Raw genomic sequence first — 24,693 nt, 5'->3', positions numbered from 1 at the left:
CCTGATGGGGAATGGCAGACCAGCAACATGTCCACCCCTAGGCCTAAGTCTTACCCAATACTCACTCAATAGCAAACTTGTTTCATGCACAGGCATGGAGTTGTATGGGAGCCACTCTCCCATGGTGCCATCCCCTTGTGACTCTTTCCCACCAGATCACCGCCCTCCTCATTGGTGGGATGGTGATCTGTTGGGGGAAAACCCATGCAATCAATGACACATAGTTGCATTATCCATTAATCTGCTGCTGTTGCTGCCGCTGCTCCCATGTGGAATAGAGAGCTCCATGGAGAGGGGGCTGCCTCAAACTTCCAGGTGTGCATGAAGGGAGCCTTTGTTCCCTGGCATATGATATCTCACTACGTCATGCCTTGCCACATTGCAGAATCTAGTATTTGGTTATGCAGAATTCACAGAGTCCTACTTGTGATTTCTTGCTTATGCAAGTACAGAGGACTAGCTGCTAAAAAGCAAGCTGAAAAAGGAACATTTGGGCTGAAACTCAACATTGCTCTAAGCTGACTGTTCCATCAGCGCAAGCATTTGTGTTTGTCACATGGAACAATCTATCTTCTCTTCTCCAAGTACCCTGTTTCGGGGGTACTCCTGACCTGCCAAAACTGTTTTGGAGGAGTTGTGTGGGGAGGAGATGGGCAGAAAGTCCCATTGTACTATTGGGATTTTGTGCTGGTTCCTGCTTGCCCAATTGTTTAATGGAATCTGGTCTTGGGCATCTAAACATTTATCATATCTATGGTGCAACAACAGCTTTTGGAACAGTTGTGTACAGTTCTGGTCTCCTCACCTGGAAAATGATACTTTAGTGTTGGAAAAGGTTCAGAAGAGGGAATCAAAACAAAATAAACATGATCAAAGGGATGGAACAACTCCCCTATGAGGAAAGGTTACAGCATTTAGGGCCTTTTAGTTCAGAGAAAAAGCGAGCAAGAGGAGATATGATCAAAGTGTGTAAAATTACATAGGACACGCGAACCTGGTGTTGGACTAGGTATGTCCCTGGCCTGCTCCAGCAGGCTCTTCTTCTGTTCTCCAGTGGAGCACCCGGCAACATGGCAAGGTCAGGGTAGAATGACTGTGATATCCTTCCAGGGACATCGCTATTCTTGATGAGTACGGCTACTGCAAGATAGTAGGCCGCTGCAAAGACATGATCATCCGAGGAGGAGAGAACATATACCCAGCAGAGCTCGAGCAATTCCTACATACCCATCCTAAGATTCAAGAGGTGCAGGTGAGAAAAATGGTGAGGTGGGACATGGGAACATGCCCTCCAATCCTCTCGTTTGGCTAAATACTTAAGGCTGAATGTGCGACAAGATGCCATGTGGCTCCAGCGCCATTTAGGGAAATGAGCTCACTTGTGGGTTTCCCATAGGCGCCTGGTTGGCCACTGTTGAGAACAGGACGCTGAACTAGATGGGTTGTTGGCCGGATCCAGCAGGGTCAGGAACCCTAAGAAGTGGTGTGGGCCCGATGATCAACTTTCCCCTTAACTTCCACTCAGGTAGTTGGTGTGAAAGACGAGCGAATGGGAGAGGAGATCTGTGCCACCATCAGAGTAAAAGCTGGAGAAGAGTGCACAGTAGAAGAAGTCAAGGCGTTTTGCAAAGGGAAGGTAGGAGCTTTGAGATGGGTGGGTGTGCCCTGCTTCCCCCCCAATAAAAATAAAAGAGCAAGCTCTCCAATGGTGAGAGTTGAGGTTCTGTAAAGGGCTGCTTCCAGATGGGTGGTTCCTAGCTCAACCCAATCATTGCTCTTCCGTTGTAAGCTATACATGGAATTGCAATCAATGTCCCACACTATCAGGAGGATTGTGCTTTTTCTTGGTGTGCATTCCACTATGTTCTGTATACATGCCATGGGGGCATGGCACAGCTGCTGTGGGTAGGGCCATTTGCACCTCATCACATGTCCACTATAAGTGGTGCTAAAAGTTTCTACAGTCGTACCTTGGTTTTTGAACACCCTAGTTCTCGAATGTTTTGGCTCCTGAACAATTGAAACCCGGAAGTGACTGTTCCAGTTTTCAAACGTTCTTTTGGAAGCTGAATGTTCGATGGAGCTTCTGCGGCTTCCGATTTGGAAGTCAAATGGAATTCCAGAATGGATTCCATTTGATTTGCAAGGAACGACTGTACGCTTGTCGCATTTGGGCTGCCCTTCTATTCTTCTGGGGAAAAACTGGGCTTTCTGTAGTCTGAGGAAAGACGGAAGGACCGTATGATAGGATGACAGCATCATGAGGATGCCTCATAAAAAGTGACTGAATAAGCACAGCAGTTCCATACTAAATGCCTAGTGTGGAAGCTCCCACTGTCTTAATATCAGTTGGGGATATGGCTTTAGATAAAATGCAGTTTTGTATTCCGTGTTGGAGAGGCACTTGCTCTGAGTCCTGCTCAAGCAGGGAACAGCAAGCCAGCCATATAAAGATTTGGTCAGTCCACAGCCATTGGCTTTTCTTTTGCAGATCGCTCACTTCAAGATCCCTCGGTACGTAGTGTTTGTGAAGAATTTCCCGCTCACCGTCTCGGGCAAGGTGAGTGACAGTGCAAGGGTTCCTGCTTGCTTAGCCCCATTAGGTTGCATGGTGCTTTGCGGAGTTCAGGAAAATCCCTGCCTCAAGGAACTTGTAAACTAGACCGGTTACAGTGGAATCACAGGGGAGGGGAAGAGGAGGTAGCATAAACAGGGAAGGCGTGTGTGCGGTTGCTTCAGTTACATGTGCTCAGGCCTAGTTACAGATTACTGGGTATGAAACTAGTAGATGGGTGGTCCACAAGTGGGTTTTGAAGAGGAATTTGAAGACGTAGGAGAGGTGGCATCGTGCAGGTGCTCTAGGAGACAGTGACCAGCATATGAAGGACAGCAGGTAATGGAAGGTGGGATTTTTGAGGGAAGTTGAGACTTTTAGGTGATGGAGAATGTTTGAGTCCAGGGAGTGAAGATCATAAGGGGAGACATATCAGGAAGATAAGATGAAGGGGAGAAAGTCTTGGAGAGTTTTGAAGGAAAGGACAAGAATGAATCCCGGAGAAGATGGGAAGTCAGGGTAGGGTTTTAAGGAGTGTCATCGCATCATCAGAGCAATGAGAGACAAGTGAATGGCTGTGGCAGCAGAGTTTTGGGTAGAGGTGAGGGGTCCAAAGTGAGGCAACATAGAGAGAGAGAGCGCTTTATGGTAGCCTAAATGAGAGATGGCCATAGGCATGGACCAAAATATTTGCAGAAGGACGACCAGTGTGTTTGCAATGCTGTAACCAACCCCTTTCTTCTTTCCTCCCTATTCCAATCTTAGATTCAGAAATACAAACTGAGGGAGCGAATGGAGAAGCATCTTCAGCTTTGAACCCAACAACCCAACACAACCCAAAATTAACATTTCTTCTGCCAACTTTTATACAGTACTTCAGCTTTCTAAGCCGTTAAGAGAGCTGGCAACCCCCAGCCTGCCTTAAGATAGCAATCACCAGCCTGCCTTAAGATGCTTTAGTCAGGCCTACTTAAAATAACACGGTGTTTTTTTCTAATAAATAAAAAATCTGTTTCTTTGGCAGAGACAACCTCTTTGTGTTAAGAAATTCCACCTCACTTTGTTAAAAATACAAAACATGTTTGTATCTCTGGGAATGGTATCCAGAAATACGATTTCCTCCCAATAAGGAGGACCGTAAGGGAATTCCCATTGCTCCTTGTGATCAGAGCACATCATGGAAGAGACATAGTCCTGCCTTTCCCTCTGCTGCATCCTGTGCAGTTCTTTTATTAGAAATTGTATTTTGGGGGAATAGTGGTGCATGCAAAGGGATAGAAAAGAATGCCAGGGTGCTGAAAATTAAGTCCCATTAAGAGCTATCACATTGCAAATTACAAGCCAAAAGAAGGGAAAAGTACTTTCTAGCAATCAGAAAGGCTACATGGGAAGAAGAGCATAGTCACCTGAAACATGTTCATATTGGATTTGTAGGAGCAAATCTGTTAATTTTTGCATTTTTGCATTGTGATTCTCTTTTGGATGCCGAACGCTAATAGGCTATGGTGATAGAACCTCTCGTCTTCTCATTAGTCAGGTCATCCACACACACAAAAAGTGTCTGGAGCAACTTGCCTGAGAAGGGTGGTGAACCTGATGTAGCAAGGAGCAGGGGGTGAGATTTGCTTAATCACTTACCTACCTTTTTCGGTAACTGAAATGGAACACCATTTATGGACTTCCAGGGATTAGGCAGATGTGACACGGTGGATCCATGATCAGACTCTCTCAGGTTTGTGTTTTCATTTTAGAGTAGCCAACAGTGGGGCATCTTTATTGAGAGCTAGACTGGGACTGTAGTTCTGGGAGAGGACCGATCCTGATTTCCCATGTCACATCTTACATATGTGCTATTTGTTTATTGCTGTAAGCCGCTGTGAGCTGCATTTTGTTAAAAAAGTGACTAATAAGTTTAATTCATAATAATCTTCAGTGCTTAAAAAAAAAAGGTGCCAGTACTCGTCATGACGTTGTTGCAGTAAGTGCCACACTTTCTAACAACAACAAAAAGAGGTGCTGGTACTGCGCACCCTTGAGAACCCCTGGGGAAAAAGCAGCGATAATAATAACAATGACCACAGATTTAATTTGAGACAACACCGTTGTGACCAAAAGGGAAGGAAAGAGCAGATTTCTGTGGCTTTAGAGGTATGAATCAATCCAGAGCCTTCTGCCCATGGAGGAAATACCTGGATCAGGAGGCGTGAGAACATTAGAAAAGGACTTGGGAGCTGAGCTCTTTCATCACTTCTACAGCAACCAACTCCCTGCTATGGAGTGGAGTAGTTCCTCTTTCCAGTTCTTTTGAGTGCAAGCCATGAAGTTGAATATTCCCACACATTAGATTTCTCATCTGCTTTATTTCCGATTCAAAACAGGTATTGATGCCACATAAATTAAAAACTTCAAATCCTACAAGTTGGAATGTGCCTAGGATGAGTTTGCTTTTACGGGAGCTTTATTAGGGCACCTCCCAACCATGATACTGAACCGCAGAAGTTGGTGTGTAACACTTTTCTTTTCCGGCTGCAGCTCCCCACGCCAGCAGAAGTTGATCTTGGTTCTGTTTTGTTATAAAGCTACTACTCTTCCTCCTCACCTTCGGTCACCTACCCTGAACTTTTCCTTCTGTTACTCTGTGGCTGCACGTAACGCTGTGATTTCGCTATGCTTTCTGAATGGCCTTACACACTGCATTATACCCACTGGTGAGTATTGCAGTATGTAGCTGGTTTCCAAACAAAGTATGCAGTGGAATTCCCTCTCTCCCTTTATCTAGTAGAACAAGACTAGAAGTTCTAGATCAGTCATTAGCAATGATGATGTGACTCCTCAACACACAGCGATTTCAGAAGCAAAATGAAATGTGGAATTTCTCTCGGGTTGGAAGTGTATGGGAGTGTATGTGAGGTTGTTCTTCATCTCTTAAAGAAACAGCCAGTTTTCTCAGGAAGAAAGGAAGGTGGTCAGGGTGTTCTCCTCCGTAACTTTTCAGGCTCTCCCAGCTGAAGCGTGGTTTCTACCCATGGAAGCAGACCATGAGGGGCCTCCACATGTTGCTTTGTTGCTGAAAGAAAACAGAATCCAGGTCAGGTCAAGAAAGGGCTTCATTATGTGAATGTTTGATGTCATAATTAGTTTGAGACTAGGGGATGAGAAGGGAAATAGGATCCCTCCCACAGATGTCAAATGGATGGGCTTTTAGCCTCTTGACAACAACTATCACCTTTAGCACACAAAGTGTGCTACTACACTCTCCAGTGGCACACACTGGACCTCAACATTGCTAGCTGTTTCTTCTCTGTTATGTCTCCACTATAGATGAAAGATAAAGGTAAGGTAAAGGGCCCCTGGGTGGTTAAGTCCAGTCAAAGGCGACTATAGGGTTGCAGCGCTCATCTCGCTTTCAGGCTGAGGGAACTGACGTTCGTCCACAGACAGCTTTCTGGGTCATGTGGCCAGCATGACTATACCACTTCTGGCACAATGGGACACCGTGACAGAAACCAGAGTGCACGGAAATGCCATTTACCTGTCGCAAAAGTACCTATTTACCTGGAGTGATTAAGAGCCCAGTTAAGGCCCATAAAATGCGCAAGAAACATGTGCTAACTATTTAAAAATTAAAAATACACCATATATTTTTCCAGCCCGCATATAAAATATGCACGTTTCATTGTCCTTTAAGCGCAAAATGAAATTATCTCACAAGATGTCATTAGTTGCCATTTTAAGCTTAGCAGCCATGTGCCACAGCTGCACAAAATATACTTACATGCTCTGTTGGATTCCGCAACATGTCCAGCTTCTTTGATGGGAAAGAAAGTTAGGAGTTGGGGTGGAACCCTGGAAGAAATCCCAAAAACTCGATTGAAATAAGCGCTGGGTAATGTATGCTGCTTCTCTAGTCTTAATCTGTTTGGAAGGAATTTGGCAGCGGGAACAGCCACGAGATGGCCAGAGAAATTATGCTGTGAGATGATTATGACAGACCTCACATTATTAACACTTTCTTTTTAAAAAGTAGACGTGGGAAAAGGATGCAGAAAAGTACAACCAACATTATTAATTAATGGTGGCGGATGGAGTAACTTCCCTTTGAGGAAAGGTTGCAATGTTTGAGGTGCTTTTAGTTTAGATAAAAGGCAAGTAAGAGGATATGCTAGAGGTATCTGAATGTATCCATGGATATGGAGAAAGGGAATAGTCAGTTTTTCTCCCTCATAATGCTGTAACACCAATGTGGTGCTGGCCACCAGCTTAGATGGGTTTAGAAGGGGATTATCATGGTGGATAAGGCTATCAACAGGCCTAATGGCTACGTTTATTTATTTCACAACTTTATTGCAATGAAACCTCATAAGTGATTTTAAAATATATATATATAACCATTAAAATTATCAATAAAATACAGTTAAAACTGCATTTAAAAACATTCAAAATAAAATTTAAATCAATTGGAAGCAGAAAGAGTTCAAAACACATGCCAGTGTTCTACAAGAAATGTTTTAAGGAGGTAGCAAAAAGAGTACAGTGACAGCACCTGCCTCATGTCAATATGCAGGGAGTTCCCAAGTTTAGGTGCTGAAACATTAAAAGATCCATTTCTTACAAATGGGAATCAAGCATTATGTGGCATCTGTTACAGTGCCAAATCTGCAGATCAAAGTGGTTGAGTGGGCATATGCCTGAACCAATCAGCAATGCCTGAACTGCCCCCAGCTTCAGAAGCAATATGATTTTGGATATCATTTGTTGGGGAACAACAGGAGAAAGCTATTGCGCTCATGTCCTCTTGTGAGCATCCCAGCAGGTTTTGACTACATGCTGTAAAAAACAGGGTGCCTAATTAGATACCCCTATAGTCTGATCCAGTAGAACAGGGGTTTTCAACGTTTTTGAATCCACGGCTCCCTTGACCAACCACCAGTACATTCTTTCTGTGGCTCCCCTGTGCAGAGCCGGCAGCCCCTCGCCCCTTTTCAAACACCCTCCCTTGTGGAGTGTTCCCTCAGCCTCTTCTCCCCTCTCCTTGGGAGTCCTCCAGGCAGCTGGTCTCTGAGCTGCCCCCACCCCACCCCAAAGAGAGGTGCCTCCCAGAGGCACCATTCACCTGGGGAGTTTGTAGCCAGGGCTGCTGCAATAAACAGCTGTGCAAGCCTTTGGGAGGCAGAGGTGCAAGAGGGCACCAGAGGAGGGAAGGAAGGAAAGAGGGACAGAGGCCAGTGTTGCCCGCGGCACCCCTGACCATCATTCAAGGCACCCCAGGGTGCGACAGCACATTGGTTGTAAACCACTGCAGTAGACCTTGTCTTTCATACTTACCTTGCCAAGTGAAAAGTTACTATATGAGACATGTTGTGACCCTGTTATCGGGCCACATTGCCAGAGTGAAACTCTCCTATGATTTCTCAATAATCCCCTTTCCCTCCAATTAGCTCTTTCTTTGTACAGCTTCCCCACTTGCACATACCAGGGTGTTTGCAATGAACAAAAATTGCATGCATCAAATTGCCACCAGTGAAGTTCCTTTAAGACTAGACCCAGTGAAACAAATAAACCTATGTAGGTCGTGTACAGTATATTAATTAACTGCAATGGCGAGTAGGACTAGCATTAGCTACCATCCGCACAGCCTTAATCCCCTGTTGCCGCAATGACCTCTACCCCCTCAGCGTATGCAAAGATACAAACCTTCCACCACAGCCTCACGGACATCACATTCAGTATCAGGAGAGACATCATGCAAAATAGCATCTTTCATCCTGGTTTCCCTCTGTTTGTCTCTTCCTCCCTCCCTCTCTCTTTATAAAGGTTGCCAGACAAGGGGGAAATGCTCATCGCCAGACCACAGTGATTTCAATATGTGTCATCACTCTGTGTTTGGGGAACCCCCGGGTCCTGTCACCTAAGAATTTCCCTTTTATTTCTGCAGCAGACGCACTTTCTTTTGATGTGTCTTTTGAATCGGGTGACATTGAGACCACATCCTGAAGGAAGCAAAAACTTCTCCTATAAGGGAACTGGTTTCCTTCCCATTCACTGTGCTAGTGTGACCCCCCCTCCCCCTCCCCCGGATGTGGTAGGAAGGTAGCAGGCCTGTCAGAGTTTGTGGGATTCGCTGAACCCCTGCAGGCTCTGACGGATACAATAATTAGGAAATAAAACTTATTAGCCATAAATCTCTTCCTCTTTTTTAAAAATATTGTCTGCGAAACGCCTCCATGCCACACATGCAAACACAGCTGCTCCAGCCCAAAACAAGCTAGGCTTCTTGGAAGTGTATTGACCATTGCATTATGTATAGACATTTACACAAAGCTTAGAGAGCAAGATGGATGGTTAACCCCGAGAACAGCTGAATAGTGCTTCAGTGGAGATTCCCCAATGCTCTAACTGCAGCACTAACATCTAGTTTCAGTTCCATAGAAACTGTTGCCTGCATGGATGCTACGTTTGTGTGATTTCCCAACAGAGATTAGTGCAGGGCAAGGAGCTGTTGGTGGTGGTCGTGGGCTTGTACACAAAGGCTTTCCCTCTTTTATGGTGCTGAATTTCCTTCAGGCTTCCTTCGCTTATTAACCCTGGTCTCCCCTCAAGTCTCATGCACACACACAACTCTGCCTAACTTGTCCAAACATCCTCTTCTAGCCATAGCCTTCTCCTGTCCTTTTCTCCAATCCAGTGGCGGAGGATGAGGGTGCAGGGGCATGTGTGTTGCCCCGGGTGTCATCACTGAGGGGGGGTGACAAAATGACAAAAAGATGAGTTTTAAAAAACAATTTTTAAAAATTGGGCTCACAAAACTTTTTAGTTCAGTCAACAAATGTAATGAAACATGGCTGGCACTGGGTGCCACACCGCAGGGGCCGGCACTTACCGTGGGGCCTGCAGCGTGCCCAAGTCACGCGTCTCTCCTGGGAGTGACATGGTGGGTTGGACGCCTACAGGCTTCGTGCTGCCTAAAACGGCAGCGTGGGACTTGTGTTTGCTGACCACCTCTCCCTCAGCCACCCTACAGCTGAGGGGGAGGCAGCGGAGAGGCTCCATGCAGCACGCCCCACCCCCAGTTGCAGGACGCATGCACCGCACCCAGCACCCAAGCGGCTACCTACACCGCTTCTCCCATCTCAAATTATCCAACCTCACTTGTCCTTTCCCTCTTCTGCTCTGTTTCCTTTTTTCCTTGGATCAGGCGCCACAGCCCCCTCCACCTTTCTCCCAGGAAAAGCATGATGCCTTCAGCACCCAAAGTGAAGCAAAGGTATTAGAGACAACATGCACATCTCTCTCTCTCTCTCTCTCTCTCTCTCTCTCTCTCTCTCTCTCTCTGTAAGATACAGAAACCTGAATGCTCTTCCTCAATTAAAATGGGATACTGATTGTGGTTCCTGAGTGGTGGGAGAAACTTCAGACAGGCCCCTGCCCCTGTCTGACTGATACACAGGGCTGACCACTCTGGTCAGTCATTTAGCAGGCAGGCAGTGCTGCTGCTGCAGGGTGGGGTGGGGGTGGGGGAGATGGACAATGCACAGCATCTCCAGCTGCAATCCTAAAGCATGAAATAGAGATGCCAATCCCATGTGTGTCTACTCAATGCAATCCCATGTGTCCAATCCATCGAGTCCAATGGGAGTTGCTCCCAGATTCGATTCTTGGTTACAGCTGTCACTTGAGAACAAAGCAATGAGAGAATCTATTCCAGTTTTCTCTCCAAAATGTAGTATAAACACTAACAACTGAGAAACACCAGTCTGTGAGCGCTCCAATTGGAGAACAGCCTTTACCAAAGGTGTCATGGATTTTGAAGACGCTCAAACTCAGGACGAAAGGGAGAAAGGTGCTAAGAGGAAGGCACGCTTGGCAAACCCTCACCATGATCAACTCGCGTCCGGAAGCCTATGTCCCCACTGTGGAAGGACATGTGGATCCAGAATTGGCCTCCACAGTCACTTACAGACTCACTGTTAAGACCGTGTTCATGGAAGACAATCTTACTAGGCTACGAGTGATTACCAAAGAATGAAGATTTTATGGGAATTTATAACAATTAAGAATCAACAAATTCCCTTAACGAGAAAAAAAACTTGTTAGCACTTGGTTTACAACGGCAATAAAGAGGTTCAGATTTCAGACAATTATGGGAAAGTCAGGGATATCAGTAAAAAAAGACAATGGTAGTAACAACCAGCAAAAGACTAACATAGCTATTGCTCTGGATACACTCTACAAATCCAGAAACTACTTCCACATTTTTACATGGATGAATCGTCCCTGAAATGACAGCTATTTGCAGGAGGGAATTCATGGGAGAGAATATGAATGCATTCTTCCAGCTGTAGCATAGCATTCTCCCCTGAGGGGTGGCTAACTGGGACTTTAAAGAACAGTACCTGTATAAAAAGATAATTCCAGAAGCCAGGCGGATTGTGTATTTGTGTGTGACACTAACTAGCCTCTGATTTGCTCGATCTTTTGTTGCCATGGTTGGGAGTCTTCTGAAATACTGTACTAAGAGGAATCTGATATCATTGGGTTGTGCTCTTAAGGAGTGTAATAGCTACTGAGTGACCACACTGCCTCCAGAAAGCATAGGTGTGCCATCTGCTGTCTAGCTGCTGGAACTGTAGTCATTTCAAAGGCTTGCAGATACCACAGACGTTGACCCACCAATTCAAGGTACTGTACTTCATGTGCTTTATATTAACATAACCATATTGACTCAACTAAAATAAAAAAGTGCCCGGAGTAAATAACTCCATGCTGTAGGGCTTTTCAAAGGTCTCGTTATTAGGTTTTTTGTTTTGTTTTTCCTAGGTGTGTCCTGTTTCACAGGTTCATGAGGGGAAAGGGGGGGCGCGGTTAAGTGCCAAGGCAATGGAGATTGTCCATGCATGTGTATACAACATACATTGAAAGCACGTTAACATCCCCCAAAGAACCCTGCGGACTAGTTTGTTAAGGGTGCTGAAACTCTGTGAGAGATACCGCTGGACAAGTGCTGAAAACTATAAAGAGCACTCTGCACATGCTTAGTGAGCTGCACTTCCGTTAACCGCCATCCTGCGAGTTCTCATGCTAGATCCTTGCAGAGAAGAAAAGGGCCCGAGTTTTTTTTAATTATAAAAAGCGCATTATTTATTTATTTTCACTGTGCAAAGCAACGTGGGCCAGAGAAGCTCGAGCCCAGCCTCTCCCGCCCCCTGCCTTCCCCGTCGCTAGGGGCGGATTCCTCGTCGCCTCCGCCCGTCAGGCGCCGGAAGAGATCGCCGGGACCCGAGAGCAACGCGGAGCGGCATGGGCGCCCTTGGCAGGCTCAGGGCGGCGCTCCCGGCTGGCCTGCGGGCAGCTCGGCCGCCAGAGAGGCTCTTCGGCGACGCCTCCGCCGCGCAGCTCCGCCCTCGGCCTCCCGCTACGGAAGCGGCGGCGGCCGCCGCGCTCTACGTCCACGTGAGTCCGACGGGAAGCCGAACGCAACCTACCGCGCGCGCGTGGGGAAAATTTTTTTTATGCGCTTGCGCACGCCAGCTTCCCCGAGAGCGTTGTATAACAGACTCTTGCGCATGCGTACCACGAAGTAAAGCTCCTCCTCCTTCTCCTGAGGCGCTGAGTAACTCCCGGCATATCGATTGCTGGGGATACCTTCCACACACACCCTTTTTAGTAAAGTGCGCACGCGCGTTTCCTTAGGTGTTCTCTAAGTCCGGAAGGAGGGTTTGCCCTGTTTCCTTTGCAGGCCTCTTTCCCTCACCCCCATTGCGCTTGCGTGGGGTCTGAACGTGTGCAAGGACGCTTCCTCGACGGAGCATGCGTATGATGATGATAATAATGTTTCTTCCACTCTCACCTCCAAAAAGAACCCCCTCTTAGCTCTTACTGAAGACTTGCATGTGTTTTACCATCACAACCCAGATGGTTATGACTCAACGAGAGTTGCACCATAACTGAGGAGGGAAAATACTACGGACAGATCAGTGTGTGTGTTCAGATCCATAGAGATTTATCTACCTGTACCTGATATAGTTTCTAAGAAGTGTTTACTTTAATGGATTCTGCTCAGCCAAAAGCCTAATAGACTTCCTCTGAAACAGAAATACGTGGCATTTTATCCCAAACTAAGCACACCTCTCTCACAGTCTTTCCTTGCCTTCACTCTTCCATGTCTGCCTTTGTCCTTTTTCTGTCTACTTAAGAGACAAACTACACATCTTTAACATGACAGGCTGTTGGTTCTTGAGCAGTATGATTGTCCTGGGAGATTGAAGTGTTCTACCTACCAAGAGGGGCAATCAATAAAATGGCTTGGAATGCAAAATTTAACTTTGCACTCACTCCCAGGACATTCTATACAAGATCTCAAAGTAGCTGTCTTAATACAAAGGAATTTCAGAAATAGACTGGAAAGAGAAGTTGCTGAATTGCAACTCATTACCAAACTCATAACCACAGAGAGACCTGGTCTGAACAAAGACATTGGATTCTTATCTCATTATACATGACAAAGCTATCTTTAGCCATCTCACCCCTTGCTTTTTTCTTTAGGACTAATTACAGTTGTTAACAGTCATCAACAGGTTTTCCACACTCATCAGCGATCACCCTTCTGAGTAATACCCCTCCTCACTCTCTCACTATATATAAGGGTCTGGTGACTTCTATTTCAGTGAATCTGAAGAAGTGGGCATGCACATGAAAGCTCATACCAAGAACAAACTTAGTTGGTCTCTAAGGTGCTACTGGAAGAATTTATTTTTATTTTTTTATTTTATTTTTTGACTATGGCAGACCAACACGGATACCTACCTGTAACTGGATCCATTATATATATAAGACTTTAAAATTCTTATTACAAGATGGAGCATCTTTATGAAATAAAATGGGTTTGTGGGTGTGGGTGTGTTTTTTTTTTTTTTTTACTTGGGCTGACATTTATTGGCTGAGATTGTTGAGTAGAACTAAGTTTATAGTGCAATAAGTATATTTGTATTTTGAATCTACCATGTTTTTAAAACATGCTGGTGGTCACTATGTGCCTTTGGGGTAGAGTGAGTGCAGAGTTAAATTTTGCATTCCAAGCCATTTTATTGATTGCCCCTCTTAGTAGGTAGAAGTGTTACAGTCTTTGGCCTGGCAAGATGTTGAGGATAGCAGGACACAGCAGGGTGAAGGTACCAGAAAGTGTGTTATGTCTTAACAAATAAGAATTCTATTGTTTCCTTGGTCTCTTAGTGGCCCTACTGTGAGAAACGCTGCAGCTACTGCAACTTCAACAAGTACATTCCCCGAAATCTTGATGAGCAGAAAATGAGGAACTGTCTTGTTCAGGAGGCCCAGACCCTGATCCAACTCAGCCAAGTCAAGAGGTTAGTAAAGTGGAAAATGAGGGGGAGGTTTTGAACAGTCAGGAGTTACAGTCAGGGAACTTTGGAAGGAATGGGAAAGAGATGAGTTTTACAACAAAGCCAGCAGCTGCTCTTGCGTTGGGAATTTTAGTGTTTTGGAATAAACCCAATATATTCATTACTGATGCTCGTCACCATTAGAGGACAGTGGCTTTTGTGAAATCCTACAGAGGTTTGAAGTCTTTCTGATCAGTGGGAGCATTATGTTGTATATTTGTTAAGTGGTTTGTAAACTGCCATAGGAAGATTTATTTATTTTATTGAAAAGCAGTAGGCAAAAAAAAAAAAAAAGGCAATGAGACGTATGGCTGAGACGTATATGGCTCAACACTGTGGGTTCCTCAGATATGTCCCTCTCAACCTCTCCTCGGTTTTGCAGAATCACATCAGTGTTCTTTGGTGGAGGGACGCCAAGCCTGGCCAACCCGCTCACTATTGCTGCTGTCCTGGACACTGTCTCCCAGTGTGCCCATTTAGCAGAAGGTACCGAGGTTACACTGGAAGCCAATCCCACTTCAGCAGATGCCTCATGCCTGGCTGAATTCCAGAAAGCTGGTGTCAATCGCCTCTCCATTGGCGTCCAGGTAAGGTGACGGGTGTGTTGCTTTCAGGGCTGTATTAATCTGTGCTGATCCAGTTACAATATTCCTTTGGGGGAAGTTTCTAAAAAGCATTTATGGAAAGGTTTGGCAACTTGCATTTGTCAAAAATGGTTGAGCTAGCCCAAAGTTTACCTGGTCTGTCCCGCTCCATTCATCAGCACCTCTCTTCCTCCCCTTTCCTGCCCATAGTGTGGCAGAAACAGCAAAAAGTTACTTATGGAATAAATGTCTCAGAATAGTCCAGGATAACCACCAATCTGACCTGTGAGAAATTCCTTTTTTCTAAATTTTCTTTTTTAAAATTTGGCAAGGGAGAAAGCAAACAACAACCTGGGGGTCAGTGTGAGATTTCAGTCGGGGAAGGAGTTAAAACACACACCTCCTCTGTTGCTCTGATCAAACCCCGCCCCCCAATGTATTTCAAAGGGGAGAGGGAGGAAATGGGAAATCACTCACACAAACTGTTTTTTGGCCACCAGACTCTTCACTTTTTGCTCCCATTGGTTCTTGCTTGCCCCTGACATTCAAAAATTTTCATGCTCTAATTGTGTTTTCACTCTTGCCTTACTCATATCTCTTTCCCAACACTTGCACTTCTTCTTCCCCTGATAAATGAGGCAAATATACTCATGTTTTCCCCTCCTCATCAATAGTCACTTAATAATACGGAACTGAAACTCCTTGGAAGGAACCACACATCTTGTGACGCTCTACGAACTTTAGAAGAAGCCAAGAAACTCTTTGCAGGCCGTACTTCCATTGACCTCATATTTGGACTCCCGGGTCAGACCAATGCATCGTGGATCCAGGGTTTGGAGGAACTGCTCACCGTGTGTGATGACCACATCTCTCTCTACCAGCTGACACTGGAGAGGGGTACTTCGCTTTTCAAGCAAGTCCACCAGGGCTCCCTGCCCATGCCTGATCCCGATGTAGTATCAGAGATGTACGAGAGCTGCCGGCATGTTCTGCAAGATTCAGGTTTCCATCAGTACGAGGTCTCCAATTTCGCTAGGAATGTAAGTCTGTTTCTTTGCCTAGAACCTCTGTTATATAGCCTAATTTAGGAATGGGGGACCTTACTCAGTCCAAAGGCAGCATCCAAATTTTGTTAATCATCCCCACACACCAGTTCATACATACGTCACACGCTTCTGTCCATTCTCACGTATAATACAGGCCATACCAATACCCATTCAGGTTTGTTTTCTCCCCACCACTAATGCACTCTCTCTCTCACACACACACACACTCTCTCTCTCTCTCTCTGACCGCACCTCCAAATAATTAGGCTTGAAAAAGCACTGGAGTTGCAATCTCCACAAAGATCTGTGGAGTCGTTCCCGACTCTTCGTGACCCCATGGACCAGAGCACGCCAGGCACGCCTATCCTTCACTGCCTCTCGCAGTTTGGCCAAACTCATGTTAGTAGCTTCGAGAACACTGTCCAACCATCTCATCCTCTGTCGTCCCCTTCTCCTTGTGCCCTCCATCTTTCCCAACATCAGGGTCTTTTCTAGGGAGTCTTCTCTTCTCATGAGGTGGCCAAAGTACTGGAGCATCAACTTCAGGATCTGTCCTTGAGCACTCAGGGCTGATTTCGTTGAGAATGGATAGGTTTGATCTTCTTGCAGTCCATGGGACTCTCAAGACTCTCTCTCTCACACATAAACAACATCTAACCTTGAAAACAGCTTCCCATTGGAGTCATTGGGAGACTTTTTTTCAACACTTTTTCAAAGGTGTTTTTTTCAAAGGTGGAGGGTAACTGGGGATGAGGGTCATAGCTGCTAAGGGAAAGGTTAACCTTCTCTCCCATGTGTGCTGTGACACCCACACCCACACCTGGTTTTCAAGCCTGCCAAGCAAGAGGAGCTTTTTCCAGTGTGGAGGTTGCAGGATATGGTTAACCATTTCTTCTTCAGTTGCAACCACTCCAACCCCCCTCGGGGGGGGGGGGACATGCAGAGAAGCAGTCATGGGCCTCATCCAGTCTTCAGATGGATTGGTGGTGGGGTTCCTCTGGCCTAATCAGAAGGGAGTAGACAAAAGAATTTCAGATAATGAAATCAGCTAGCTTGCTTGGTGTGTGTGTGTGTGTGTGTGTGTGATGCCTTCTTAGCAAAGAACAGACAGAGCATGTTATGGAAGGCAGTAGGCACAGGCTGAGACCGATAGTCAGAAGGCTTAGTTCCCATCCCAAGAGAGAGCTTTAAATCTGAGCTTTCCGCTTTCTCACAAAACTTGAATACTGGATCCACTGAGTTGCTGAGCATCCTCAGGAGTCAGTCGCTAAAGGGTGCCCAGCATGGTGTGACACTGGACTACCCATTCCTTAGTAATTATGCTGTTCTGTTGTTTTTTCCCCCTGCAGGGGGCACATAGTACCCACAACCTGTCCTATTGGCAAGGGAGTCAATATATCGGGATTGGACCAGGTGAGCATTGCTTGGGGAGATGAGAGGAGCCAGCCGCTTCCCAATCTGGGCTTGCCAAAGTGCTTTTCAGATGGCACCATTTTAGCTGTGCTTCATGTCAGACATGAGTTTGTTGGGGAAGGATGGCCTCAGCCATCTGATGGCTGGGCAGTTATGCACATTTGCTTCCCATACCCTCTAGAGACGAAGAATTAAGTCACTGCCCTGGCTGCCTCTTTCCTAGGAGCCCATGGGAGATTTGTGCCATGGGGAGATGGCAAGGTCCATCGGGAGGCCAGGATACAGACTTTGGAGCCAGATGTATGGATGAAGGAGGTGTTGGCCATTGGGCACGGGACCCGGAAGCGGACTGAACTCAGCAAACTGGATATGTAAGCAGAAGGGGAGGCGAGGAGGCAGTTTTATCCCCTTGTACTTTGAGTAGAATCCTTTGGGAACACCTTGGGTTCAGGTTTTGACTTGACCACAAACTCAGTAGTTGCTCAGAGGCATGCCACGACTGCTTAGGCCCCCATCTGCAATAGGGGAATACTAAGACCTACATTACATTGCTGTTAGGATTTCTGAGAAAATCCATGTGAAATGCTTTGAACACTCTAAGAAGTGGGAGGGGGGATTTTCAGCTCATGGGCCTCATTCCCTCAAGTCAGTTTTTTAGGGTGGCAGGGGTGGGTGGGGCCAGAGGCAAGGGATGGATGGAGCCACAGTGACTCTTATCTTTGATATGGTGGCTACATTTCAGCTATGGAGAATTCAAAGGCTTCTATGCATACTCATCTCACCACCCTTCAATTGGGCCAGGGTTTCCCAAACTTGGGTCTCCAGCTGCTTTTTGGACCACAGTTCACATCATCCCCGACCACTTGTCCTGCTAGCTAGGGATTATGAAAGTTGTAGTCCAAGAACAGCTGGCGACCTAAATTTGGGAAACTGATCTAGGCAAACAGGAGGCATTCTTACAGTTCAGGAACAGAGCCCAGGAGTGGGTGTGGCCTGTGGGGAGTCCCAAAGGCTGGCCAGTTTCCCCATCTGTGTTCCTTAGCTCTACATAAACGCCAAATGTGTTTAAAAAATATTTATAATGCTTGAAATAACAGGTGAAGTTGGTTCAGTGCATGTGTCCTGTGTCTAGGCCAGGCATGGCCAAACTCGGCCATCCAGCTATTTTGGGACTACAACTCCCATCATCCCTAGCTAACAGGACCAGTGGTCAGAGATTATGGGAATTGTAGTCCCAAAACACCTGGAGGGCCAAGTTTGGCCATGTTTGGTCTAGGGCTAGGCTAATCTGCTACAGTCACTAGGAATGGTGTGTGCAGAAAAAGCAGTAGAGGTTTCTGGTGACTATTCCTAGGTTGCTAGAGAGTTCTATGTCCTTGTGTTATGTTACCCTGTGACTGTCTCCTTTATAGACTGGAAGAGATTCTGATGTTGGGGCTTCGTATGGATATAGGAATTACACACAAGGTGAGGTGTGATTGTGCCAGCAACTGCACTTGCAGCCAATTGGGTGGGACTGAAATTTTCATTGCCCTAACTCCAGAGCTTTTGGCAGAAATGGCCTATTACTTCCTCTTTTTCTGAACTCTTCCTGTCTTTTCCACAAGCTACTCAGCAGGTAGAATCAAAAGAATTGAAGAGAAATGAGCGGCCAAGAAGCAAAATACGTGACCAACACCAGTGGTTTGAATTTGCTTTTAAAAGATTGGATTTTTATCCCTTTTGGAGAAAGCTTTGAAAAACCTGCTGGTTGTGGCTGCTAAATGAATGAAAGCTGGAAATAACCTTTGTGGGATTTCCACTGGCCATGAGGCTCTCAATTTTAGGAACTGCCGATTTTCCCCGCCCTCGATTTATTTTCCTTAAAACACATTGTTGCTTTTAGTGATCCAACAAGGAGAGAATTAGCTGTTGCCTAAAGCAACCCCCAGGGACACGGGTGGTGCTGTGGTCTAAACCACAGCCTAGGGCTTGCCTATCGGAAGGTTGGCGGTTCAAATCCCTGCAATGGGGTGAGCTCCTGCTGCTCGGTCCCTGCTCCTGCCAACCTAGCAGTTCAAAAGCATGTCAAAGTGTAAGTAGATAAATAGGTACCGCTCCAGCGGGAAGGTAAACAGCGTTTCCGTGCGCTGCTCTGGTTTCGCCAGAAACGGTTTAGTCATGCTGGCCACATGACCCGGAAAAACTCTCTGTAGACAAATGCCGGCTCCTTCGGCCTGTAAAGCAAGATGAGCACCGCAACCCCAGAGTCGTTCACGCCTGCACTTAACTGTCAGGGGTCCTTTACCTTTACCTTTAAAGCAACCCCGTGCACCTTTCTCTCTCTCCAACTTTTATTCAGAGTTACATTTGTTTCCTTGCGTCTATCAGCAGAATCCAGTTATGCACACTGGGAGCAGGGAAGAAAAGGAAAATAACATGGTTACATCTGACCGAAAGCATTACTAGGGTGGGGAAAAACACCCAGCTTCTTAATTTGGCAGCAGTGCTGCGTCAAGCATCTTGTCGAGTAGTACCATAAGCTACACCAGGAACTGGGACCATGGGGCTCTCCAGATGTTCTTGGGACTCAAACTCCCATCAATCTCAGCAAACAAGGCTGGTGGTCTGAGATGATGGGAGCCAAGTTCAACATTGGGAGGGTCATGTTTCCCATTCCTGCCCAAAATCTTCACCCCTCCAACAAAGACAAAAATGGTGAAGTCAAGCTTTGAAAATCAAACCGATTCAAGCTTGCCAAATTGCTTAGCATATTTTGGTTATGGTAGAAATCTAGAAACCGCTAGACAATTTTGCACGGTCCCAGTGCAGGCTGAGATAAAAACAATGATATACTCCCACCCTTGCTGCAACTTAACTTGCCAGGCTTATTCACAACGATGGTTGGTTGACAACAATATAAAAGGGGTGTTGGCATTCAAATATGGGTTTGCCACCAAACTAGCATCTAGATTCTATTTTAGCAACTGGCATTGCCACTCAGTTACTGACCTTCATTACAAAAATGCAATCAACCTAGGATTTCAGAAAGATATGCTGGCTTGAATGCTGGTTGCCAGGTCTGGGACAGAAGGAAAAAAGCAAAAATGAATTTATTTATTTTTACGTATGTGCATTTCTTCTTGCCTTTTGGTGTTAGGAGTATCCAAAGGTAGCTAGAAAATAAATAAAGACCATAAAAAACCAATTCACAACAACTCATAAATCAACAACTAATAAAATCAGTAAATGATATACTTCAAGCAATATGTAGAGCTGGGTTGCACATAATACTAACTATGGCCTAGTGCAAATGGAGAAATTGCAGTCATTTTGCTGCTGCTTCCATCTTGCTGCTGCAGTCGCACTGCTGTGAGCCAAGCCATGCCTTGGCTTAGGGTGTCATCTGAACCCAGGCTTGAGGTTTGTGTCGCTCCAGTCAAACCATGAGCTGTAACTACGGGCTTTCTGGGTTTACAGCTTGTAACTTGTCTGGAGCAGGCAAACCCAAAGCCTAGGTTAAAACAACATGCTTAGCCAAGGCAAGGCTTAGCAGTGCAGCAGGGGGAGGAGCGTTCTCCAGGAACACTCACACTAAGCCATGGTTTGTTTTGGTATAGTGTTATATGCAGACTTGATAGCAGAATGGGAGGCTGTGGGGGTAGTTACTGCCCTTCCTGAAAATTTCCACGGAACTAGCCTTGCTCATGAGCATCCTGGGGGACGTGCCGCAAGAGAATAGGTCCGACTTCTTGAGGACATCAGTTTAAACCCTGGTAGAGGGGAGCAGCCAGAGCAGGGCCCCATTATCTGGTCTTAAAAGTATATGAGAGGCTGATAAATTCATTGCGAGGGCTTTACAATTGACATTTGGAAGTCACATCTCCGCCCCCCGCCCCCACTCATTAGTGTTCTGATAGGACATCAGCTGCAAAGCTAATTCTCAAAACTATCAAGCAACACCCAGTTTTTCCTAGCATCATTTCTTTTCTACAGCACTGGCTGCAATATGCCCCTGACCTCAGCCTGTGGGATGCATTTGGAGAATCGGAGGAAGTGAAAGAGCTGGAGGAGTGTGGTTTGCTACTTCTAGACGACAAGTAAGGGGCCCCTATGGGTTCATCATGTTTCCCTGTGAAGAAAGATGCTGTTGTCTGCTGTGGAAGACTAATCCATGTCCTTGTTGGTGGGGTTTGGGTTTTTTTTTGCAGGGGACTTAGGTGTTCTTGGAGAGGCCTGGCTGTGTTGGATTCTCTGCTGCTGACACTTCTTAACCAGTTCCAGAAAGCCTGGGTGGAAAGAGAAAAAACGTTCAATCAAACCTGAAGGTCCCTACTTAGGTTCCTTAAGAAGTAAAGGATCGCAGGAAAGCAGCCTTATACTGGGTAGGGCAGGACACTAGGGATTAGGAATGTTCCAGTCTTGTGCACTGACTCACACTATCATCTGGGGCTAGTAATTTAGCCATCTTGATCTCCTTTTCTCCACCTACTAAAGCTGGGATAATGACCGTGAGCCTTGCAGATGAGATACACGTTATGGGACCACAGCATTCTCATGATGTTAGTAGCAAGGAGGGTAAAACAAGGCAACAAAATGGAATGCAGTGCATTGATCCGTACAAGGGTAGGGCCCACATCCTTAGGTGGCATGTCCTGATGGCGTCACTAACCACAGGTCCAACAGGCTGAGCGAGTAACTTTCTACATAGGATGAAATTTCAGCCATTGTCCATTAAACCTACGGCTAAAAGCACAGTGCAAACTTATACTTCAGAGGTAGGATGACTATATTTCAGGGGTTATTTAAATTGAGGAAGTATGTTGCTGCAGGAGCTTCGCTAGATGAGCTTCAAGTTTCCTACTAGATATAATTTTGGTTGTGTGCGGAGATTATAGTCGCACATTTTGAGAACCGTGGTGGAATTCAAATGACTCCAGCTAATTTATTTGACAAATGAAATAAAGAGTTCAGTTAGGTTTTACACACATTATATACAAGCTCCCATGCGTGGACTCTGGACAGCAGGAAATGTGCTCCATTTTGCATTTACTGGCTAACACAGTAACACAGAGACCAGTGATGATAATAAAAAAGTAAAGAGAAACGTCACATGTCTTTTCTGCTCAGGTTCATCCACTGGGAGGGTGGGGTGTGCAAAGGTGTGTCACCTAATTTGATGCACACTGTGCTGATTGGCTGGCCTCCTATGATAATACTTTCATCATCATAGACTTTTATTGCGCTAGCCATAGGCCATGGCATCATTCAGTAAAATAACAAAAGGAAAAATAGCAATAACCACAAAAATCATCAGGCACCACACATACAATATAAACCACGGTCACAACTACCAAGATTGTTTGTTCCTTAAAATAGAATAGCAGAAGATTCTCTATTAAAATGTGCCAAATTAAATATCCGAATCCCCTTTGCAGTTGACCGCTATTTTATCTAGTTCTTTCCTCCTGATCTTCTTAGCTGCCAACGCATAGAGTGCTACTTTATAATTTACAAAGTCAGGCCTCCTATGATGTCACCAGGAAACTTCCTTGTGCTCATTCCCTGGAGCAATGCTGCACTGTTTTTTTGAAGGCAATGAAGGAAAGGATGAACATTATGAACAGGATAGTTTGGAAAAATAAATTAAAAAGGACAGCTGGCCTGAAGCATGCTGGAAGTACAAGACTAATTGCTGAGCCAGTATCTGATTTGCTGATATGCACGTAAGTTGTTTTGGGCTCACTCCACAACCGAAGACCAAATCAAGCTCTCTTAGACTGTTTAATTTTATTCTTAAAAGCACACAAACAACATAACTTTTGAAACAAAAATAAAATTCAGTTCCAGAGACTAACAGGCTCTTTTTAAATAGTATGGCAGAAGCTTATAGATGGAAAGACCTGGATTCAAAGCAACACCATGCAGCTTAAAGTTCATCTCGCCAACCTGGTAAAAAGTTCTTACTTAGTATGTTTTTTTTGCCAAAATTGAATAAGATTTCTGAGGTGAAACTACTTTTATGCTGCTTTTTTAGGGAACAAGCCTAGCAATCTCCTGTGCTGTTGGTTTTCTTGCCGCAGGATAGACTTTAAAAATAATTTCTTCTAAGCCACACAGGAAATTTGTTGCAGGGTGAGGTTTAGATGCCTAAATAAAACAGACTTGTAAGTGGGATACCGATAACTACACCAAACACAGCTTCACTAAACATGCAAAAAGTTTGTGAGTTTTGCACCTTGGTACAATTGCATGGAGGTAAATGGGCTGCTATGTCATTTCTAACTTACCCATCAGGGGTTTGTGTGTGTGTGTGTGTGTGTGTGTGTGTAATCTCTCTCATGAAAAACTGCCTCTTCTTTCCAAATGCAGGGAGAGAGACAAACACACTCACATCTAAGGGCTGATTAAAATCAGTAAAGCAATTAAAGCTTATTACAATCACTCTGGGAGGCAAGAGTAAACTGCTAGGGCAGGAATTAAATTTAAAGTGGAATAATTACAGCTCCTTTAATTGCAGCTTCTTTTTACGCTGGATTTCCATCTACTCTTCACTAGTGCGCATAACTTTTTAACAGATTTACTATGACTAATAGTCTTTAATATTTGCCATTCTCCTCCTTGCAGTAGCTAGGCTATAGAATCTGCAATGTAAATAGGACAAGCAGACACATTCCCTGCCTGCCAGCTTATAATTTAAAATAGACATGTGAGGAAAAAGGAGAGATAAGGACATAAAATATAGGAGATACGGGCTGAGTTGGAGGGGGGTGCAGAAGAGAAGGGAGGGAGTTCTAATAGAAAAAAAGTACATTTAGAGGGGCTGGAAGATGGCATCGTGTGGATTTTGGTGGGAAGGGAATTCAATTAATAACAATTGGGGGGGGGGGAGAGAACGGGCAGATATGGCAAAGCACATAGAAGCCAAGATTGAACAGGAGAACAGAACCAGCAGAAGTAATGTGGGAAGAAGAAGAAAAGAGTAGGTAAAAGGGTTGACAAATTAAAGGGAGAAATGGCTGTATAAGAGAAGTTTATACGAACAAGGTAGCCAGCTGAAGATGGGAAAAAAGGAACGATGTGATCAAAACCATGGGAAGAAAGAACAAGCCCAAGAGCCATAGGATATATCTGCATAGCAGATAGTTGAGGGTTGCCTTTAGCTTGTGCTAGACTCCTTCAGCTGGCTAAATGGAAAATATGGTGTTTCCTATTCAGCAACATGGTTGTGTGACAAAGACATACAGCACGAAGTTGCAGTTGCAGCCTAGGAACACATCTATTACTCACATCCTTCCCAAAGCAAGTTTGGAACCTGTTGAGGCAGCAATACCTTTGCAACAGCAGAGTTCCTTATGATCTCGTGCCTCTGTTATTTGAGCCGCAAAGTGTATTTAGAGACCTCACTGGTAAATTAGATCCGCCGAAATGATTTCGAAATTTAGGCTGGAATCCTGAACATATTTGCTTGGCTGAGATTCAAACTGAAATCACCGAGACTTGCTTCTGGCTAAACATAGTCAAGATTTAACTGAAAGAAAGGAAGGAAAGAAGGGAACATGTTTTCAGATAATCCTCTGAAAACAACTTTCTATTATATGAGCAAGGAAATGTGTGTATAGTTAAAACCGGATGAGCCAAAGGAGCATTCCATCATTTAAATGCTTGAATATTCTAGTTATAAAATACAAAATAATTTGTCCCATATGGAATTTGAT

At 45.2% G+C, this 24,693-nt stretch overlaps 2 protein-coding genes and 1 long non-coding RNA gene across 4 annotated transcripts in view; 2 read left to right on the top strand and 1 right to left on the bottom strand.

Annotated features, from left to right (window-relative positions):
- The window catches only part of ACSF2 (acyl-CoA synthetase family member 2), a 52,573-nt gene extending 48,989 nt beyond the window's left edge, over nucleotides 1-3,584 (top strand). For both annotated transcript variants that reach the window (XM_033139225.1, XM_033139227.1), the window contains exons 13-16: nucleotides 1,111-1,252; nucleotides 1,526-1,636; nucleotides 2,492-2,560; nucleotides 3,320-3,584. In XM_033139225.1, coding sequence (XP_032995116.1) covers nucleotides 1,111-1,252; nucleotides 1,526-1,636; nucleotides 2,492-2,560; nucleotides 3,320-3,370 — 373 coding nt within the window. In that variant the 3' untranslated portion in view covers nucleotides 3,371-3,584. The remainder of the gene's footprint in view (nucleotides 1-1,110; nucleotides 1,253-1,525; nucleotides 1,637-2,491; nucleotides 2,561-3,319) is intronic.
- A 1,310-nt stretch (nucleotides 3,585-4,894) lies between these two features.
- On the bottom strand, nucleotides 4,895-8,383 carry LOC117042902. Its single transcript, XR_004426105.1, has 3 exons — nucleotides 8,249-8,383; nucleotides 6,330-6,400; nucleotides 4,895-5,621 (listed from the first exon to the last, which is right to left on the bottom strand). It is a non-coding gene; the product is annotated as an uncharacterized LOC117042902 (long non-coding RNA).
- A 3,457-nt stretch (nucleotides 8,384-11,840) lies between these two features.
- RSAD1 (radical S-adenosyl methionine domain containing 1) lies at nucleotides 11,841-22,077 on the top strand. Its single transcript, XM_033139224.1, has 9 exons — nucleotides 11,841-12,004; nucleotides 13,784-13,917; nucleotides 14,336-14,540; nucleotides 15,212-15,577; nucleotides 16,933-16,996; nucleotides 17,220-17,367; nucleotides 18,409-18,463; nucleotides 20,972-21,075; nucleotides 21,187-22,077. Exons 1-9 carry the CDS (start codon nucleotides 11,852-11,854, stop codon nucleotides 21,299-21,301), a joined length of 1,344 nt encoding a protein of 447 aa, XP_032995115.1. The 5' UTR covers nucleotides 11,841-11,851; the 3' UTR covers nucleotides 21,302-22,077.
- Nucleotides 22,078-24,693: the final 2,616 nt, after the last annotated feature.

This window comes from Lacerta agilis, chromosome 2 (genome assembly GCF_009819535.1).
Source record: "Lacerta agilis isolate rLacAgi1 chromosome 2, rLacAgi1.pri, whole genome shotgun sequence".
Lineage (NCBI taxonomy): Eukaryota > Metazoa > Chordata > Lepidosauria > Squamata > Lacertidae > Lacerta > Lacerta agilis.
This window is presented reverse-complemented; position numbering and strand designations above follow the sequence as displayed.

Bases quoted from the DNA above. Each gene is read 5' to 3' on its own strand.
- RSAD1 (XM_033139224.1), top strand. From the start codon at position 11,852: ATGGGCGCCCTTGGCAGGCTCAGGGCGGCGCTCCCGGCTGGCCTGCGG. The intron at 14,541-15,211 runs GTAAGGTGACGG...CCTCATCAATAG, and splicing joins GCCTCTCCATTGGCGTCCAG to TCACTTAATAATACGGAACT. The intron at 16,997-17,219 runs GTGAGCATTGCT...CCTCTTTCCTAG, and splicing joins ATATATCGGGATTGGACCAG to GAGCCCATGGGAGATTTGTG.